This window comes from Bemisia tabaci, chromosome 4 (assembly GCF_918797505.1).
Source record: "Bemisia tabaci chromosome 4, PGI_BMITA_v3".
Classification (NCBI taxonomy): Eukaryota; Metazoa; Arthropoda; class Insecta; order Hemiptera; family Aleyrodidae; genus Bemisia; species Bemisia tabaci.
Genome location: NC_092796.1, coordinates 15,227,384 through 15,249,674, shown reverse-complemented (window position 1 = coordinate 15,249,674; position 22,291 = coordinate 15,227,384). Strand labels below are relative to the sequence as shown.

The following is a 22,291-nucleotide window of genomic DNA, read 5'->3' as shown; positions in this document are numbered from 1 at the left end:
CTTGGAGGATGTATTCTAGCCTACCTCGAATACTGAAGGCGAAATACCTAGCAGATAGAACCTCCGACTGGTATTAGTTTTGCTTCCATTGAGTTTCCAGATGTCTACATGCACCTTTCAAGAGCAAACATCTTGTGAGATTTGAATTTGTACCCTGACTAGAGGTTTATTAATAGAATGGAATAAATTGAAACTCTCTACCATTCTAGAAATCCACAATAAAAATGGTATACGAATCGTTGAAATAAGAGGAATCAATTGAGATAATAACAAGTTTATTCATCGGTACTTCAACTTACCACAAAAATCGAGATCAAAGTCTAAAAAATATTAAGTATTTACACCATGATTTTCTTACATTTACAAACACATAAAAAACAAAAGCTTTCAGATGCGCACAGAGGGAATTGCTTTCTTTCTTGACAGTGTAAAAGGTTTGATTAGCGTCTGTTATTTCGCTGTTCGAGATCGTAGGTGCAATGGGTAGCTAAATTTTTCTTTCCCATTTTCTTTTCCTGCAGTTAAAATTTAAGGAGCCTCACTTAAACTGAGCTCATTTGATGACTCTGAAGATCTTACGCTTCTAACTGCAATGCTACATTCTTGTAATTGAAAACGATCATACTAGTGATTGACTAGGTTAATATCTTGCCAGAAGAATGACGCTGTATTCGAGTGAAAGGAGAAGGGCGAATGGTAAAGTATGTATCGTAAAAGAGACATTTAATGTGAGATATGAGAGTCAGAACTGCATGACTCATGATAAGGTTACTTATTGACATACTATATTTGTGAGGCTCTGAGAAGAATGTGTTTTTTATCCATGAGCATCTGAAAAGGTCATGAAAAAATATGATAGATACATAGAAAAGAAGTATAAAAATAAAGTAAAAACCCATCGGCGGGTATGGTACAATGGAGTTTTCACTCATGTGAACAAGGAGAGGGAACTTGAAAATAAAGTTTCCTTTTCATTAAAAATTATAGTATCTCGTCAGAATTTTACAATCGAAAAATAAAGATTTTGTCAAATTCAAAATGGAAACGGCTGAAACGCCTAAAAATAGGTAATGATTTATTGTACTTTAGACTTTCGCAATAGGTACTTGCTGTATCTTTACCATACAAGTTTGTAAGATACACCCGACAAATAAGAATACAATCAAGAGGTTATTCAAATTAAAAACTAAAAGTATTTAAAGGAGATCAAGAAAAGTATTGAAAATAAGTGGAATAATGGGTAAAGGTTTTTTTCCCGATGTTTAGTTAATGAAAAATCATATCAACATCACTTTTGCATGGCTACACGCTAAAATTGTCAGGTTTTCAAAGGGTAGGGTAGGTATGGGGTAGGTAATTAACGGTTTTTGTGTGGGTACTCAAAAATATGACTTGTTTAAAACTAAAACACAAAGGTAACTAAGTTTACTTCCTAACAACACGGTAATACGACAGAGCTTACATAAGGTAACCAGAGGTCTTATTTTTCAAAAGAGAGAAAATTTTGACTTTCCTAATTTTACCCTTATTTTCATTATTTATTTGAATGATACACAAATCGCGGGCTTTTTTCTGAGGAGGGTTTTATAGGAATTAAACTATAAATTCAACACAACTCGGAGAGACAAAGTTGGGGCTCACCTTCTATCTGTACTTGATATATTCCCAAGTGAGATGATAGAACCTTAAGGTAGGAATAGACCCTTTCTCGAGGAGGGTCTCTCGGTTTTCTTACTTAAAAAAACTGCTCTAAGACGAGGGAGAGAATAAAGAATAACACACGCCTCTTGCCATTCAGAGATTTACAGATGTACCTACTCTCTGATCCATCCTCACAGTTACTCTCCATGATTAACACAAAACCGGATTGACAAACCACCCCTCTCTGTTCAGGACGTAAACTCCTGATTCAAATTATGGGGTGGAAATTAACTGAGCAATAAAAATTGAGCATAGGCAGTGAAAATTTGTCGAGAAATTCCACTCTAGTCGACAGTGGGTGAGCTGACGCTATTGGATGAGACCCAAGTGGAGGACGGGACTGATGTGGTGGTGGCACTTTTTCGATGTTCCAGGGTTGTCACCGGGGGATGGTTTTGACTGGCGCGCTCTTCCTCCTCTAGGAAAACCTGCTGAAGTCTCATGCGAACGCTCATCTTCCGATTCCCGGGAATTGCTTTCAGGAATGGCAGTAAGCTCATTAGAAACTGTTGGTCGCTGTCGCTGCTCTCCAGGTACCTGCACAGAAAATACACAGCATTAGACAACAATATCTTCTACGCGAAGTTTATATATATTATTTTTAAAAAGAAAAAAAAAAGCCAACAAAAACGCTTTAAAATTTGAGTTCGGTCGATTAGTGCTTTCCACGTTATTTTCCTAAAATGTGTTGCTTGACGTTATCGATCAAAATACGTCAAAATCGAAATAATCGAGTAATCGAAATCAAGGGTAGAAATGTTTTACATGTTAACAAAAATACAGTGAAGGAAAATCAGAACAGAATTTAAGCCATCGCGTGCCCTCTCATGACTAATTGGACTGCATTTTGCAATTTGGACCTATAAATTCCGGCCCGGTTTAAAAACAACGTAAGTGCCATTAGTTTCCCTATGCATATAAGTGTTTTTTCAGATGAGCCAGAATTTATAGGTCCAAATTGCAAAATGCAGTCCAATTGTAAGTTTCGATGAAAGGTATTTTATCATATCCTCATCGGAAAATGAGTTATATGGTTGTCAGGGGCTTGTCTGATACATCAATTTTTCAAATCCCGCTTTCTTCTTCGATAAATTGTGACTTCTAAGGGCGATAACTATTCGGCCACGTCAGAGATCATGTTGCCTACACGAGAAACTGAAGGCGAATCTAAGGCCACCGCTTCGCACTCCGTGAAATATATTCCTGTATTTTTCCCCCGAGCAATCATGACACCCGCGAGTGATACCACTATTCGGCCATGTGAGAGACCATGTTGCCTACACAGGAAACTGAAGGCAAACTGCCAATGAGCTAAAATCTCTGCTCTACGCTCGGTGAAGTACCTCCAGAACGAGGCACTCCCCACATACACACACACACACACACACCCCCCCCCCCCCCCGGAAGTTGCGGTCAAGCTATCCCTCCCCGGAGGAATAAGAAAGAAAAAGAAGAGGAGAAAAAAGAGGGGGAAGAAAAGAAGAATAAAGGGAAGAAGGAGGCAAAGAAAGAGCTGAAGAAAAAGAAAAAGAGAAGGATCAAGGGGCAGAGGAAGAGGATGAAAAAAAGGAAGAAGTGGAAGAGGAAGAAGAAGAGGATGGAGAGGAGGAGGAGGAAGAAGGTGAGGAGGTAGAGGAAGAAAATACTGGTGTGTGTGATGCAATTTGAGAATTGCACATCTAGCCACGTGCTTTCACCTATGACCATGAAAAAAGGAGATGAATCCTCTCACCTGGCTCTTTTCTCCTCAACCTCGACGCAGTAGGCATCAGCGAACGGCGGTCGCTTGAAAGGAGATCTGGAGATGGCGACGGGAAGGCCGGCATCGCGAGCTTCCTCGAGGATCCTGTGGAGATCGGCGGGGCTTTTCTGGACCTCCGGCGGGGCCTGGGTTGAGGCGGAGGCTCCGGAAGCGGCGGTGGCAGTGCCAGCGGCCATGATCGGGACGGGGCCGCCCTGCGGCTTGGCAGGCTCGTCGATCTTGAGGGACTCGTAGGAACCCTCCTCGAACTGGGCCTCGAACGGTAGCTCATCTGGGTAGGAGCCCATGGAATCGTCGAGTTCCTCTTTGATCTCCTGGTTCTCGACCGGCTCGTGGAAGACCATCTGTGGCGCCAGGAAGAGCATGTTCTCCAGGTATGGCCACGTGCTCTTCTTGTGCAAGCTCACCGTTCCGTCGCCGCTGCTCACGCGGGCCGCGTAGATGTGCTTCCACTCTCGCCGGAACACGTCGCGGAGGCCCGTCCATTTCTTCTTCACCACGTCACCTGGAACACCCAAATCATATGATCAGTTATGTGCTGGAAAACTTGTTTTCGAGGCGTCAAGAGAAGAAATATTGAGTAGTTGAAACAAGAATACCTTGACAGAAAGAGCATAGACACATCATTTAATGGAGGAAGAGACAAAGGGAGACCCTCCGGGACCGTTCACGTATTACCTATAACGTAACACACTTTTTCCGATTTTTTACCCTTCCTCTCCCCCTTTGTTACGCACCCGTAACGCAGCCCTACATCTCCCTTTTGAATTAAGTAACGCTGGTCTGGCCTCCCACCCTCACCCCCAAGTTAAAAAATCAAGAAAACGACAACATCGAGGGGCGGGATTTTCAATTTTTTGCGCGTTTTTTTCATAGACTTTTTTTCCTCCGGCTCGTATTTGTACGTAACGCTGGGCTCGTCCCCCCCACCCCCCCCCCTTCCCCTTGTAACGCACTAAAAAAAATGTAAATCGTGCCCTCCTAGCCTGATCCGCCATGGCTCCATATTCCTGGTTCAGAGCTCGGGGCAGCTCATGGGGGCTGGTGGATTCCCAAAGCTCAGTGATGGGGAACCAGAAAAACCGCACTATGCCAGTCTGGTATTAACTTTCCGTTTCGTCATTCGATCCCTGGTCGAGGAGATCAGGAAAGTGGCCTTATCCTCACAACTTAGCAACGCCGTTTCCTCTCCATTTAACTCCATCATATACAATCGATTCCAAGTAAGGCATGCCTCGATGGATTCGATTGTTGGGGAAGTCCAGGGTTGCCAACTTGCTGGAATCGCGACAGGTCGAGGGGATGGTACGTTCCGATGGCCCAGCTCGGCAACAGGGCGCAACGGACGATACCTTCCCGAGTCCCCGGGGCCGGAATCCGGAGCCAGACGACATGCGCCGCCGCGCCGCGCCATGGCCGCGTTGAATGAATCAATAAAGATTTTATACCTCGCCAACTTCTCGTGAATCGTCGTAGATCTTCCAGACTCGGGCAGGCCACCGAAGCTATGCCGCCGTGCTGAGGAAAAACGTCGTACGAACATTCGAGAGCTGCCAAATTTCCTTCGATAAAATGTTTATTTTCGAGGGTAGTCACGAATGTTTTTCCGATAAATTTTCAAGAACTTCGGGTAAAATTGCAAACAAAATTATCTGCAAAATTGAATGAAAAATGTTTACAAATTTTCCCGAAAATTCGTGATTTACCGAAGGTAATTTGGCAACGCCTGAAGGTTCCTACGACGTTCTGCCTTAGCACGGCAGTATGATTTACGGTCCATGATTTTCCTCGCAATCTCAGCCAACGACCGGGCGACCGTTGCCGAGTCGAACGCGCCGAAATCCCTGCAGCTCACCAATTGAAGGCACTGTTTTGCACCGCCTCTATTATTGCACAAGTTGGCAATATCGCGATAAGGATATGATCGGATTTTCGTTGAACTCTGGCTGGCTGTATCAATTTGTCAAATTGTATCAAAGTCCCCCCCCCCCCCCCAATAATTTGAAATTGTACCGAATGTTTAAAGCTTTCGTCCATTTCTGGCAAACATTCAAACAGCGAAAAATTTATAAACGTTTGGTAATCATGGAGAGTTCACAGGTGCACTTGACAAATTGTGCTGTAGCAGAAACTGTGCAAAACTGTAAAAATCAGCGTAAAAAATCACGAACGTGGCTCTTGGAGGTCTCGAAATACATATTTCATCTACTTTAAATGATGGAAGAAAAAGCCCTGGGTAAAAGACGTGGATGGCAATAAATAAGTTTTGAAGGATAATCATCGTGAAGTTAGGAGAAGTTGTTATATAGGTCGACAATAGTGAACTGTTTCCTTAAGAGGAGCGGGCGTAATTGAAGAACATTTTGCAATTAGGAACTATAATTTCTGACTCATCGGTAAAAACACTTATGTTCATAGGGCCACTAATTATACATACGTTGTTTCTAAATTGAGCCAGAAGTTGTAATTCCTAATTGCAAAATGAAGTCCAATTTTGACGCTGTGCAGTGTGCAATGTGCATGCATGCGACTCAAATCAGCCAAGTTGCCGAAAGCTGATGAACCACAGACTCATTACTCCAAAGTGTGCTCTCATTTGAGCCCATCACGCGGGCTATGGTGGAATGGATAGTCTCCTTCATTTAAAAAATCGGTATTTCATGTTGATATTTAGGGCTGGATCACTTTTTAAAAATGCCCGAAGGAAGAAAATCTTGAAATTTTCGCATGAATTTAACCCTGAAAGCTCTAGACCTGAAGGAAATACGAGCCCTGAAGCCTCGAGACGAAAAGTATTATGTGGGCTGCAGAGAAACCTTCCTAATATTTTGGAAAAAAGCGAAGGAAACTTTGCCTCCGGGAGTTATGGTCCCTTTTCATAGATCCGGTAACGTTTTCACCAGGACTACAACACATTTTCTTCGTGACGTTAGACGTCACGCATTGCCATAGACCCTTTCCTCTTCGTAACAGGGCTTGTGTCTTACTTCCTTTCTCCTGTGATGCACGATGTTATGTATGAACGGGCCTTTTAAGAACTCGGCATTCGAAGTTAGTTTTAAAGCGTTTCCCTTGTTGATAATGAGACTGTCTTATCTAACGATCACCAGTTATGTACTTGATGCATCCGAGAGTCGTTGGCACTAAAACAATCTAGAGTACTGCCGTGCTACGTAAAAACGCCGTATGAGTATTCGAATGTTACCAAATTTCCTCTCGGAAAATACTTATTTTTGAAGCAAGATATGAATATTTAAGAGGCTTGGAGGACAAGGCGCATAAGTGCAGTTTTTTAAAACAAATTGAGACGTTTATGATTTCAAGTAAAACTAGTCTTAATATATATCCTTTGAGAAATTCGCTCCCAAATTCCAATTTTACAGCAACAAAAAGTCGTTCTGAACTTTCGTTCCCTCATAAGGATCCCTGTGATTTCGAAACTTCTAACACGTTTCTCAAAATAGCAAAAACTGCACTTATACGCCTTGTCCTCTATGCTCTTCATTTGTTCTTCAAATTTTCAGACTTTTTATATTAAAGTAAGTACGAGCCAAATCGTCCGAAAAATTGAAAGAGAGACATTGACAAATTTTCCTGAAAATTCGTGATATGTCAAAGGCAATTTGGCAACGCCTGCTGGCACATACGGCGTTCTTCCTCTGGACGGCAGAGTAAGTGTGGAAGGTGAGAGAAAAAGAAAGGATGTAAATAGTCCTCTGTGTGAGTGTGAGTACACATGGCCCGTATGCAGGCGCTTCCCCCATCACAGACTCGACCAGACACAGGAAGGTTAGTAAACTTCAACAGCTGCAAATGCAAGATATCAAAGGGAGTTCTTCAAACGTGAGAGGGAGTCCAGGAGGGCGGCGCACGGCTCTAATGGCAAGAGACAGGAGATGAGATGGAGACACAGGAAGGGAGACGTTAAAATTGAGTGTATATCAAGTACCCAGACTCACACACAGGAGATTTGGGTTGGTGCGCCCTGTTGTTGGCTTCACACATTAAACTATGTTTTGCTTTCTGAATCAAGAAATTTTGCTTTTTTTCTTCGGCTAATACACCTGCGGACTGATTTTTGAAATTTATAGACAAAGCTATAGACAAAGAATACATAGGGAGAATAAAGCGATCCTATTGGTCAGTGTTCGAAATTCACCTTTGAGTTATAGGAGCCATGTGGCGCATTAAGCCCGATTTTTAGGCGCCATTGAAGATTTTTTGGGGGCCAAATTGACTTTTTGCCAATATATTACGGCGCATTTAGTGTAAAGTTAGACGCAAGATGTTTTCGTAACAGATCTAGTAAGAAGCTGTAACTTAGGGAAGACAAAAGCACTAAGAATGAAATCGCGAAGAATAGAAAAAGTCTCACTGGTAGTGCTGAAAATTTCAAATAATCACCTAATTTGAAAATTCGGATTTTTAGGGGGCAATTTTTAGGGGCCATATTGGCGCAGAGCCTTCATTTTTTAGGCGCTATGGCCGATTTTTTAGGCGCATTTGGCGCGTTGGCGCCTGTGAGTTTCGAACACTGCGATTGGTTGAAATGGGTGATTTGGATTCTTATAGACTAAGGGGGTAAATGATGGACTAACTGTCGGTCTCTCGTGGGATGCCGCTAGTTATACTATTACCTACGTCTTTGGTCCATTGCAACCATCCGCCTCCACCAATAGGTTCTATCCATAACTATTTTGTCTTCTTTGCCTATAGCTTTGTCTATCAATTTCAATAATCGGACCGCTGAACCGAAGTACGGAAAAAGAGTTAGATGCTGAACCGAAGTACGGAAAAAGAGTTAGATGCTGAACCGAAGTACGGAAAAAGAGTTAGATGAAACGAACTATTAAGAAGGTATTCGATTGAATGATGTGAGGACACGGTTACTTGAACCAAATGGTTATGGAGCGCACTTGTTATACGTGACGCATAGTTCCCGCCTTATTTTATTCCCTCCTCCCTGAAACGCGACGTGACGCAGTCATGGAACGCTGCTTCAACTCAAAACAACGCGAAAAACAGTGGAAGAATGGACGGAGTTGGGTTCGAACCCAACATACAACTATTTGAACTCCGCGGTGGGCCGGGTTGCATACGCTAGATTTCGCGGGCGAAATGTGAGATCGGCCCGCGAGCTACGCTCGCTCGCAATAGGGTACAGTTGCGACCAGTGTTCTGCCGTGGTAAGGAAAAACGCCGTATGAACCTCCAGGCATTGCCGAATTTTCTTTAATAAAACACGAATTTCCTGGTAAACTTATGAATATTTTCTTTCCAATTTTTCAGATAATTATGCTCGCAATTTCACTTAAAGTTTCTGAAAATTTCAAGGAAAAATATTCTTAACTTTCCTCAAAAATTAACATTTTATCGAAGGAAATTTGGCAACTCTCGAATGTTTATACGTCGTTCTTCCTAAGTATACGGCGGTGTTTTCCTCGAGCGTATGCAACCCGGTCCACCGCGGAAATAAAAGAGGTACATGTTTGGTCCAAACCCAACTTCGTATATTCTTTCATTATTCTACGATCAGTGCATTATTTAAATGCTGAGTTCGTCTGCCGAAAAGAATCTCAGTTTTTTAGAATCGCGTCCTAAATCCGTGCGATAGGAGAGTGCAAATAGTTGACCGAAATAGAAGTCTTGCTCGTGGGAAACACTGATTGCATCATTTGCATCTGTACCCTGTCGCGAAAGCCGTGAGCAGAACTCAGATTCCGCCCGCAAAATCGAGCGTATGCAACCCGGCCCACCACGGAGTTAAAATAGTTGCATGTTGGGCTGGAACCCAACTTCGAAATCTTTCGTTGATTTACGCTCCGCGCATTATTCAAATGCCGAGTTCATCTTTCGGAAAGACATTTCAGTCGAATCAAATCGCGTTATTTTGTTTGTAATGTATTTTCTCTGTTAACTGAGGAGCCTAGAGGCAGTTATACGGCATATTCTTGGGCAAATCCAATTCTGAAAGGGATAATAAAACAAGACGAAAATAATTTTAAACAGAAATTCGGGGTACCTAAATTATTTTTTTGACGAAGAAAAAGACTGGGGTAGTATTTATTTCGTTTCACTAGAATAAAACAAGAGCCTAAAATATTCGTTCCTTATTGGAAAATACAATGAAATTGTTCAATCCTCTTCTCATTGTATTATCAATTTTTTGCTAAATTATGTGTTCCTTAAACTCTCTTCAGGGTGTCTACTTTAACAGGCTGGTCAAAAATAAGTAATTTTACAGTACATTCTTAAGAAATTCAGTACCTCCTCCGATCAAAAATTCCGTACTTTTTCAGTACCTCCATTTGACGAAATTTGAAAAATTTCAAAAATTTGAAATTGCGACAAAAGTGACTAAAATTTAAACAAAATTCCGGACTTCTTGCGGAATTTTCGCACTTTTTCAGTACTTCCGGACCGCCCTTAAAAAATCAGTACTATTTCCGGACTTTCCGGAAATTCCGCACTTGTAGACACCCTGCACTCGATAATTCTCATTAGGCTAGAAATGACAGGAATCTACAAAGGTCGCGGGCTGGGCAGCAACCAGGGGGCGGAGTCATCTAGTGACCGAAATTTTTCGTAAGTGCTGTAGATTGATAAAGATAGGTTCAATAGCGGTCATGAAACTTATGAACAATACGTGAACAACCGTATCGGCACGAATGGGGGGGGGGGGGGTGGTTCAAGGCATGAAGGTCATAGATTTCCGCTCAGAGGTAGGTCGGTTCCAAGTCGAGAGAGACAAGACGAATCTTGGATTCTGGAAGGAGCAGCGTGACTCATCTGTTCCTGCTCCCTGCCTCTGGAAAGTGGGTCGAAACGCCGTGTTTTCAAATTACGCGCAGATGCGCCGTCTCACGCACGCATGCGCCCTCGTTCGCTGCCGATGGCGAGCAGGCACATGACGCAAGGACACGAACATCCCCAATCACGAAAGCGGGAGGCTTGGTGCGAGTGGGAAAATGGATGGAAAAACTCGATTCGCGTCTGACGAATTCCGATGGCTGATCGGAATTTGATCGGCCAGTGATATGATTATTATCAGAGGAGACCTATACCTTACTGCGGCCCGATTATTGAAACTACTAGGGGGCTACGCCCCCTGGCCGCTACGCGGCCCAACCCCCTGAGGGCGCTCCGCGCCATCAATGGGCCGCTTCGCGGCCCTATTTTTACCCTTCTATCAGTGTTAGTTTATTTTCCCCCTAAGAAATTACGATATGAGGTTATACTTTACTTTTAGAATGAAATAATTTTTGGTTTTGATGAATAAAGAAAAACAATTTTTTTTTTGAAGTCAAAAGACGCGTTTAGGAATGACTGCTTGATGTAATATTGCAGTAAAACAACGAATAATGGTACTCAGGTAGTGATTGAGATAGTCAGGAGTCGGGAATCGAACCCACACCATGATCATAGTGGACGTATCCGACGTCTTAGATGACTCGGCCACTGCTCGTCTTGAGATAATGAGCGAGAATCTTGTATAGATAAGTATAGAGCTGATGCGCAGGCTACACATCCACTGCGCAACCTCTTCGACCACTGCGCATCCTCCCGCGCATAGCGGTAGCAGTCCCGGAGCATTCTGTAAATTTACTCACTTTTTTAACGTGATTTTAAAAAAACCTGGGTCCTATTTCCAAAATCTAATTAGAGCGGGCTCATCTAGGGCCAATTACCTGACGATCTACGCAAAAATCATGGAAATCGGTCCGGTAGAACGCTCAAACGAACTATGACAAAAAGTATAAATTTACATTGTTTAAATGGGAGAATTCGCAACTTTACCACGTAATATAAAAAAACCTGGTTCATATTTTGAAAATCTGAAAAGAGTTGGCTAATCTAGAGACAATTGCCCGTCGATTGCCGCAAAAATCATAAAAATCGGCCCGGTAGAAGGCTGGAACTAAGCGTTACCAGTTACGCAAAATTAGGAGGTCTCGGAGCTTATAGTTTAGAAGATGTCAGCCCGATACGACAAAACATAGCCCTATCTTAACCATGCAATATATCGCAATTCGATGTCTTATCTGGCTAGTTTAAAATTTCAATAATCGGCCCGCTGGTTGCAATCGTCACAATATGGGATCTTCCGTCTTATGGAATTGCATTCAAACAACGACAGTATATATTAGAGATCCTGCATTGCTAGCTCAGAACTTGAAACTCAGAGCTACTGATAATGACTGATAATGACTGATGACCAAATGGACCACATTTTGCAATAAGGAACCACTATTTCTGGCTCATTTTAGAAACAACATATGTGCCATTGGTATCCCGACGTAGGAAATCGCTTTTATGGAGGAGCTAGAGATAGTGGTTTATTTTCGCAAAATGTAATCGAGATAAAAGTATGAGCAATTTGTTTGGAAAACCTAACCCAATATGCAAAAAATCACCGATCAAAGTGCTCACCTCCACATTCGTATCATTCAGTGAAAAATAGCGTTTAGATTTTAGCTTAACTTTTACCTCATCAAACAATATTGCTAAGATTGCTGGTGCGGAGAAACATGTCGATGGTCAAAGTGCGAAACCACGTATCTCCATTTCAGTGTTTCAAAATAACCGCCCCGATTATATTTTCTCGAAGAGTGACAAACTAGCTTCATAGCTTGATATTTTTACAGAACATTCTTCTGGTAGAAAAGAAATTTCAAGGAAGTTTTAAAGAAAAAACTCTGACCAGTTTTGCAGAGAAAAAAATTAAGTATGACTGAAAATCTGCAACGTCGCAAACGGAGATACGTGATTTCGTAGCCATCGATATTGTCACTGGATCCAAAGCAAGGGGATGTCATTCATGATCCTGTCTTCTAGTTTCAGACGGAGGTCGAGAGGGTTTCAAGAACAAACGCGGATTTGGATGTCAGCATCACTTCTTCGCTCGCGAGCGAACTGCAACTTGCAATTCGACTTTTTCCTCGTGTTCTATAGGGTAAAATATTCTGTCTCATCGAAACGCGGTGTTGAAGCCTTTAACACCGCAGTACTGGGCGCCTAAGCTTTCAAATGTTGCCAAATTGTATACCAAAAATGACCGGAGGATACCGCAGCACGAGCGCGGTAAATTTCATCATAATCCGGCATCGTCGCCTTATCTTTGGACGTTAAAACTTTACGCTAAAGTATGATTTGATATCAATTTTTTTGGTAACCTATTCGATTCTGTTACGGGGACACGATTTTTTGACCAGTGCAACTGACGCATTTTTGGTTATTATTACTGGCTATTTATATTATTGGTTCATATTTATCGGCGAGCCTCTTCCATCGTGCTATTGCTTCGACTTACGATCAGAGACTCATCGATACATCTATCGAATGGTGCGAAGGATATTTCCATGGGTGGGTCTCTCGATGGGATAATCCAACGAAGGATTTTTCTCAATATAAATGCATTGAACCCTATCACGCCAATCCATAATCGGTGCTGGCAACAGGAAAATCTGTCTGTAGGGCTCCAAAGATGCTTCTGTTTCAGTTGCAGAATATTTTTTGAGTCCTGTTCGTGAGCCCGTCAGGCTCCAAACTCGGAACAGAAACATTCTGTTGACTACTACAGAGAAGTCTTGGCAGCACTGCTTGCCGAGTTTACTGTTACCAGCGACGAATATTTTTAGTAGGAGGTGTTTCATTGAGACTGTAGGATAACAGGATGTCCAAGCAACAAAAAAACCTGTGCTGGCAACAGAATACACCGCTGTTCGGCTACCATGAGTCATCTGTTACAGCCACAGAAAGTTTTCAGAGGCAGAGCCAACAGTTTGGCAACACCGGGTTGTCTCCATTTAAACCTATGTTAAATAATCGATTATTGTCGGAGCACCTGGCCCCTTCAAGAATCGATACATTTCCATAGGTTTAAATGGGGTGAAGACAATGTTGCCAATTTGCTGAATCCACTAATGAAATTTCTTTTGTGAGCTTAGAGTTCTTCTGTCACGGTTACAAAAAGTTCCTGTTGTGAGCACTGAGCATCGATCTTCAAAAAATTGCTCAGTGCTTCCAATAGAGATATATTGTGACCGAAAAAGTCTCACGATCCTCCCAAACTTGAGTTTTTCGCTACCAGTACTGTTCTTTTTTCGTACTTGAGAGGATTTCCTGGGAGTCCTGGATTAGAGTCTCTGCTTTGAAAAGAATTCGGTGCCAGTGAAAGAAAATCATTCCTGTAGGACTCAAGAGATGCTTCTGTTTGTTACAAAATTTTTCTGTTGTGAGTACATCAAAGTACTCTGGTCACAACAGGCAAAATTTTGTCACGAACAGAAGAATCTCTTGGGTCCTAAAGGAATGATATTCTTTCACTGGCACCGAATTCTTTTCAATGCAGAGACTCTAATCCAAGGCTCCCAGGAGAACCTCTCAAGTACGAAAAAAGAACAGTACTGGTGGCAAAAAACTCAATTTGGAAGGCTCGTGAGATTTTTACGGTTACAAAATATCTCTAATAGAAACACTCAGCAATTTGTTGATGATAGACGCTCAGTTCTTGCAACAGGAACTTTTTGCAACCATGACAGAAGAATCTCAGGAGCTTTGCGCACGGTATTTTGTCGTTAATTGAGATTACTTTTCGGCGTGAGAAGGGTTCGTTGGTGCCCAGGATTGGGAAGGATTTGGATGGGAAAGTTGGGGAGTTCATACTCACAAGGCTCGTCCATTTCCTCGGCGACTTCCTTCCATAGCTCCTTAGTGTGGTCGCGGTTTCGGAAGAATTTATTGCTGCGGTCCCAGAGTGGCTTCTTGGAGCGGACCACGCGGATGAGTTTCTCTTTGTCCATGGCAAGCGGGAAGCGGTGCGGGCTGGCGCGAGGGTTGTACACGAGGGGAGACTCAAGGCAAGGCAACGGCCGGGCCGGAGGCAGGCGGGCAGCGTGCAACGGACAACAAACTGGGAATGGGGAAGCGGAGCGGCGGGACCGACCTGACGACAAACTTCCTCCCTACTCGAAGGGCGACTACCGACTCGGCGGCGAGCGGGCCAGCCCCAGCCCCCAGCCGGCAGCGACAACCCAACCGGGGTCCGAATTGATCCGATCTGACGGTTGGTCGGCCTGGGCCTCCTGCTATCCCGTCGCTCAACCCCGGTCGCCCGACCCGCTTCCCGCTATCCTCCTGCGAGCAGCAGACTCATCTCGGCTCCGGCCAACATCGCGTCGCACCCCTCGACGCCACCCCACCTCATCTCCCCCTCCGACGGCCGACCCAGTTACCCTTTTCTGCCATCCCGCCTGCCGCTTCCTCGATTCCGCATCTTGCCAACATCCCTTCGAGCCGCAGATCCGTTCACCTTCCCCTCCTCGCGCGCCTTTTGCAACCCTCCCTTCGCCTTCGCCTCCGCTTCACCCGCCCCCACTCGCACGCCCCTCCCCCCGACGCCGCCGCCGCCGCCACCGCTCACCCTTTTCCTACCTTTCTTCCCTTTAGTACACATGCTGTGAAGGTCACTCGCCGATGATTCCGGCCTCTCAATGACAAACCGTGAAGGGGGGAGGGGGCACTATTCATTTGTTTCCTCGTAAAGAGTGACGTTGCTGTCAAGTTTCACTGGGACACGATTTTTGAGGATCATCAGGGGAAAAAAGAAAAGGAAAATAGGTAAATAAATAACATGTCCCACGTCCCCATCTACGGGTAAAAGAACCTAAGTTTTAAGTCGAGCAATTTCTCTCGAGTTGTTTGAGAGATAATGTCTAGGGAGCAAACTCAATATTTACCAGATAGATGCAGATTTTGTGTCCGAGGTACCGAAATTAGCTTTCCCTCTGTATCGGAGTTTTGGAATCAGAACCGAACCTTTTATAGGATCTCGGATCAGAAATGGGATAAAAAACGATGTCTTCAGCGGGCTGCTTGTTGAAATTGATGGACAAAGCGATAGACAAAGAGGACATAATATATGGAGCGATCCTCTTGCCTAATTTGGGTGGCTCTTACAGAATAAGGGGGGTATGATAATGGGGGTACATAAGGGGGTAAATGATGGAATAACTAAAGGGTTCCTCGTGAGTTGCCGTTAGTTAGTCTTGCAACCACCCGCCCCCACTAATAGGATCCCTCCACATCTTTTTTGTCTTCCTTGTCTATAGTTTTGTCTATCAATTTCAACAATCAGTCCGCTGCTCGGAGGTCGAGAAGTTCCGTTCATCTATTTCTGGTTGGATGAAATAGCTGCTATTCGGAAACCAACATCCATGACCGGTCAATGACCCACCATATTGGAAGACAAAAATCTAATCTAATCTAATTAAAATTTACCTAGAGAATAACTTTTGAGCAGTATTAGTTTAGGTTCAGGTGGAACGTGCAGCGTTGCATTACGAACTGGTACTTTTGTGCCACAAAGAGCAAATCAGAGCGGTGAACAGTTTTTATTTATTTATTTTTTTTAATTGAACGCAGAAGCTGATTCGAAAATCATACTTCCATGGTAAATAAAGCCCTCTTCCACCTTCGAACGAAACGAAATAACAATCAACATTAATTGACAAAATTAATCATTTTTCCTTGGCGATCAAATTATTATATCGCTGAAAGATCACGAATGTTTCGCATGAAAGATATCCATTCATTAGTAGGCAGATATCGAGAGAGCAGGTCGGGGTAGGCGGAAAGAAATAAAAAAATTATGTCACTCACGACATACCAATTGAGTAAACAAATACAAAGTATCACAACGCAGCATTAAAAATGAATGCCTCCTCTTAACTAGGACCTTATAAATAATTCAATCGATAAGAATACACGGTTTGAGAGGGTTATCAGGCGGCCTATTTAGTATCTCATTTATTGTTTCTTTGCGTCAAGTGACTTGATTGTTTCCAGAGTGTAGGATTTATTCGTCAGCGGAAACTAGAGTTTCTAGGCTGCCGTGATGCTCACGGGAAAAAATAATATTGCTGATTTAACAATTTTGTAGTTTAAAAAAGCGTCCCGACGTGTTTCAATGTAGATTTTACAATAATAAAATGCTAATTCAACCACCCTCGTGGTTGAATGAGCTTTCCACTACCTATTGTAGAATGTACATTTGAAACATGTCGGACATATCTGTTGACAATTTAATTGTTAAATCAGCAATCCACTTTTTCTCGTGTTTCTTTGTTTCTCTCAAAATCACTGAACTATGTACTCACAGGGGCACAATTTTGTGGGGGAGGAGATTGTTCCATCCCCTATGAAAGAAAAACTTTATGAAGTCTTTACAAGGGATTTTTAGGATACCTGCGTTTTATACTCTATTTTGGGGTATTTTTCGATATTTTTCGATATTTTTGGAAGTTTTCCCCTAGTCACCCTCGGAGAAGCCTCCTCTGAACAACGTTTGCACCCTTATTTTGACAGATTTGACGATACTATATTCCTCTTCCCTCCTCGGAACCAGTAGCGTGGCGTGAATTGCGATGTATCGATTGTTATGTCATTTAAACCTATGGTAAAGAATCGACTATTAAGGTGTTCGCTGCGAACACCCTGTTTATCGATCCTTTTCCATAGGTTTAAAACTTTAAACGGCATAACAATCGATATATCGCAAAGCACGCCACGACACTGCTCGGAACCTTTCAAATTGTCATCGAGGGGAAGAGGGGAGGGGAACATGGATCTGAGAGTACAAAAAATCACAAAGCCGCAGGGCTTGATCTAGGTCTGAGAAAAATTTCTAATCCTTGGGTAAGTCTGAGAGGAAGGGGGGGGGGGGCTCTAGATGTATACATCACGAGACCTCCGGCCAGTGACCACACCTCTGCACAGCTGCGTTAATCTTTGAGCAAATTAAGGATCCCAACTTGAAAATATGTCACATGTTCAGTCAAACACACTGTAAAGTAAATTAAAAATATATCCTACTTGAAAGATTAAAACCAACCACATGGCGACACCAAAAGAGCATCTCCACATCCTCCTTCAACATGTGATTTTGAGGTGTTCCTTGAAGAGTCAGGCGTACTTGCCAAGTCGAGCTGTTAATGTGTAGAAATCAGTAAATTCAGTTCGCTGTAGAGTTAGAGACTGTGGCGATTCAAGCAACTTGGCAATACTGTTAATGCTCTATTAAAATACACAGTGTGCCGATTCTAAGTGAAGCGGACTGCTTCGCCTAAAATCGATTGTTTTACATGCACTTAGATGGAAAAGTAACGGTGTTATCCACTTGCAAGATCACGACTGCTCTGGAGAAGAATCTCTCACCCAATCGCATGCAATTTCAGCCGTAGGAACCGTCAGGTGTTGCAGCAGGTATATTGTCGCGTTTCATTCCGTATTTTTCGTGAAATAAAATGGTATACAATAATATGGGGTCTCTTCTTTCCCATGGGGGTATCACACACTCAAAAAAAAGGTATGACTCTGAGACCCATAAAAAATGGCTCGAAGATCCATAATTTCTAACCAAAGTGACTTACCGTCTACACTATGACTTTCTGAGGCATACTTCATTGGTCGCGAACCTATAAGCATGGCTCCACGATCTATGTTTTATGGCTCCAAGATCCATAACTCGGCCAGCAAGTCACTTTTCCCATAACAGCGCAAGTTTACGCTATTTTCCGGTTCAAAGTTTATTAATCGTACGGAGTAAAAATTGTAAAATTGAACGTATTGAAGTGACCGACAGACTTCTGAAATCAAAGAAAACAAAAAAAATTAAAGCCACTTCACGCATCCGAGCACCATTATTTCCACAAGAACCGTATTAGTGCTGCGGTTTACACGAGCTTAAGACGTGGATCTAAAACTCCATCCTAAAAAAGAATCAGGCAAGAACCTGAGAAAAGAGGAAAGAACGAGTATCAACACAGTCGACGACAAGAAAGACGTATTCGGGCCTCTTTTTTAAATTTTCTCCCGAATCTGAGCGGCACCTCATCGGTAGCATATAGCAGAGCATGGAGAACTCACGCTTCGCGTCATCGCGCCTTCAATTTTTCAGATGCCGCACGGACGTCCATCAAGTACGAATAGTTGTATCTCTGCGCCGTCGTTGACGCGCATCCTTTCCCTCGCTTTATTTCCATATTGTGTTTGTTTGCGTTCGTCTTTTTCGTAATGATGCTTCAAGCACTACGTGAATAACACAGCCGAAGGTAGGAGAGATGTGTTCGGGCCTCTCTTTTAACTTTTCTCCCGAATCTGAGCGACACCTCATCGGCAGCATATAGCAGAGCATGGAGAACTCACGCTTCGCGTCATCGCGCCTTCAATTTTTCAGATGCCGCACGGACGTCCATCAAGTACGAATAGTTGTATCTCTGCGCCGTCGTTAATGCGCATCCTTTCCCTCGCTCTATTTCCATATTGTGTTTTTTTCCGTTTGTCTTATTCGTAATGTTGCTTTAAACTACAGCAGAGCATTGCGACTTCACGACTCACGCCATCGCGTCTTGCATTTTTTATACGTCGTTTAGAATTTCGAGCCGAACGTTTGACACCTGTATGACCGTACATATCCGTGTGACCTGACTTACAGTTCTTATAACTGAATTTTCTATCTTTGTAACGAATCGACTTCATTTAGTTTGGTTGAATGCGGAAGTTCAGTAATGAGAGTTGAAAGTTCCGTAACGAGAACTGAAAGGTCGGTACCGTGAACCGAAAGTTCAGTTCTGTATGCCGAATATAGGTTAAATGAACTTAATAATTCGGGCGGACTTGGACACTTAACTTTCGGTTCAAGCAAGTGAGGTGTTTTCTCCCTTCAGTTTTCTTGTTTCTTTTTCTTTAAAAAAAAGGATATCGTGCTTTCTTGGTGAAGTCTGAGTTTGTCAGGTGGGATTGAAGTGATTGAACCATCCATCTTGTAAGAATCAACGAAGGGCTTTGCACAACGATATTGGCTTAAGCTTTGCCCCCTCCCCTAACCCATCTCATCGATTGCTCAGGCACAAGTTCAAAGTTGCGCGGTGGGAAGTGGCGGTGACTGGCCGAGGCAATGATGGCGAGGTTGGGGGAGGATCGAGGGGGAAGGGGAGGGGGAGGGGGCTCCATTCACGTTACTCTGCAATTTCCGCTCTAGGCGATTTTGACGAACGACTGCACGCTGGGATTTTGACGCATTACAGGGAAAGGAAATAACTAATACATTGTCGATTTGCAGATTTTGATACATTCAAGCTCTTAACTTTAAATTTATTGGCACATTATGGCTCTCTTACCCTCTCCTCACATCCTGATTCATATCTCTGTTCCCTGTAGGGCTCCTCATCGCATACCACGGAGGCGAGGTTATTTCCCCCTCAATTTGGCCACAAGTGCTTATTTACTGAATTATAGATTTTCAAACATCAACATTTCAATACTTAATTTTTCATCAATAAGTCTAAAATTGTCTCCAGATAAGATATACGTCGTGTCCACACATCATGACTGATATTTTTCGAATTTTTGTTGAAAACCCGTATTTTCCTTATTCACAGTAGAATCGTTGCACAAATATTAAAGGATAATTTCAATTGTCCTCTCATATGTAACCACTTATAAAGTCTTTATTCTTCTTCTTCGAATCTCTCTCTCGTTTTCTGCGCCAACTTGGTTATTATTTATCTCCGTACAGAATAATATGCTGACCACGTGGGTCATGGGGCTATAACCCTCTAAACTTTGGACAGACAGTTACCGCAGAGGCACAAATGACAAAATTGACAAAATTTGAGGGCCTAATTTTGAGGGCCGAAAGGGCACGAAAAAAAAAGAGGGCACGATAATGGAGGCTAATTTTAATCAAATTTGATCACTTTGAGGAGCATTTTTGAGATATTTTGAAATTTTGCTCCGCCCATAGAAATTATGCCTTCCTCATGAGCCTTTGCCTCCTGACGTCCTCGAAAAGCGTTCGATATCTATTGCTCGGGATGTATATTCTCCAAGACATAAAATCTGAACTAGGAACATTCAAATTTTACGAAATTCACATTTGAGTGCAAAAAAGCATTGAATTCCAACAATGTTGTACGGCAAAGGTGACACACCTCGACCGGCCTTTCCACCTGTCACGTAACGCACCATAATGTGACAAAGAGTTAATCCCCAAAGACTCGTTCCGTAATTTTCGGATGACCCCTGACCTTCTGCTGTCGAGTGTACACCCTTACTTCCGTGCATCACCCCATAAATGGCCTCATCTACCCCTGGGGATAAAGCGGGGGGCCGCGAGCGATCAATTCCGGAGGGGGAGCCCACGGGGCGGGGGGAGGGGGAGGAGCTTTTCCTGAAACTTGAAAGCCGGAACTAGGGTGGAGCGGAGGGAATGCCCTGCGTGGCGCATTCATGATTTCATCAGTCTATCGAACTCGCTGGGAACGAGCCCACTCCCGGTGTTGCCGAAATTCTCTCTTTTTCCAACTTTCAAAAGCGTATCAACAGGGAATTTTTTTCCTCGGAACTGTGGCAACATCGTCCACTCGCGGGCGGCTCCGCCACACCACCCGCGACGCTCGACGGGATTGCACGGGTCGACTCAGGCGCAAAGTAACGCGGATGCTCACTGTTGCCGAATCGGTCAAATAATTGTTTAATTCTCCCATTTTCCACGTATTATTCTATCAGCAATTTGGCAACTGAGGTTTTGCTTTCCGCAAGAAGGCGGAGCTTGGCGCTCTCGTACCCCGCCCCGACCGTAATTTCATCACTGGAGGGGGAAGGGGGGGCAGCGCCATCCGTGGAGGGAATGTTATGGGGGGGGGGGGGGGCGCCGGACCCACGGGAGGGCTTACAATCCAGTTACGCAACTTTCAGCTTTCCTGCAGTAGATGCTTGTCCGTCGACTGCAGAGGTGGGCACTCCGAGCGGATGCAGATGGACTCCTTCTCTCCATCCACCATGTATCTCCGATATCGGGATGAGTTTCCGAGTCGAGTTCATGGGCGCCCCTTGATCTGAGGGGAAATACCAGGCAATTTTCAGCAAAATTGCTTGGGCATACTTCAAAATGGAGTATTTGCAGGTGTCTGAAATTTGATGAACTTCGTGTTTCAGTGGAAACTATTGAGTTGACTATACACGAGCGAGGATACCCTTGGTTCATGAATTGAACAATTATTAGAGGGGATATGATAAAATGATCTAGTCTGCTAAAATACATGTGTCTAAATAGGAAATGCCGCCGGATGACGTCACTCGGCGGTGCATTTTCTTACTTTTAAATACATTTTTATACTATTTCCCATATCAGAAAAAAATTAGGAAAAATACTGTGAAATCAGCTCTTTCAGCACTTTCAGATGAAGCAATAACAATTTTGCATGCAAATTCTCCATTGGTAATAATCCGAAATGAATTCGGGATGTCCATATGTATACGTAGAACCTAATTCGGAATTTGATGAGTGGAAAGGGTTCCACGCCTCTACCGCTTTCTACTTGGTGATTAGGGGTGCGATAACGGCCGAGTCGTTTCCTTCTCCCTTCAGCCGGAGGAAACTCGCCATTGAATCCTCGAAAGCAAGTCCTGAACGGAAGATAAAATCACGAATTGTGTGTATTTCCCGACACAAAGTTTTTTTCGGTTCTTACTTTCGTTTTATAAGTTTTTCTAACCCTCAGACGCCAAAAATGCAAATGAATACTCTGTCAAGAGACCTTTCACGATTGTATTCGTCACATCTGTGTTCAAAGGAAAAACGCAAATTTTTCATCCTATGTCGTTTTTGGAATTATATGTAGAGGCATTGTGCATTACAGAAAAACTCGACACGGAGCACTGAAACAATTTCTTGACATTAGTATACTGCCGTAGAACACAAAAATTGAAAAAAATAATATGTGTCTTGCCCCTTTACAGTTTTATGACCGCATAGTTGAGATAAAA

General features: G+C 43.2%; 1 protein-coding gene across 2 annotated transcripts; it reads right to left on the bottom strand.

Annotated features, from left to right (window-relative positions):
• Positions 1 to 258: 258 nt before the first annotated feature.
• LOC109034412 (uncharacterized) lies at positions 259 to 18,116 on the bottom strand. 2 transcript variants are annotated; one of them, XM_072299416.1, is made up of 3 exons: positions 17,893 to 18,116; positions 3,434 to 3,968; positions 259 to 2,238 (listed from the first exon to the last, which is right to left on the bottom strand). In XM_072299416.1, the coding sequence occupies exons 1-3, from the start codon at positions 17,945 to 17,947 to the stop codon at positions 1,986 to 1,988; spliced, it is 843 nt and encodes a 280-aa protein (XP_072155517.1). In that variant the 5' UTR covers positions 17,948 to 18,116; the 3' UTR covers positions 259 to 1,985. The 2 variants fall into 2 exon arrangements, with proteins under 2 accessions (XP_072155517.1, XP_018903081.2); XM_019047536.2 differs by lacking the exon at positions 17,893 to 18,116 and adding an exon at positions 14,133 to 14,612.
• Between the last annotated feature and the right edge of the window lie 4,175 nt (positions 18,117 to 22,291).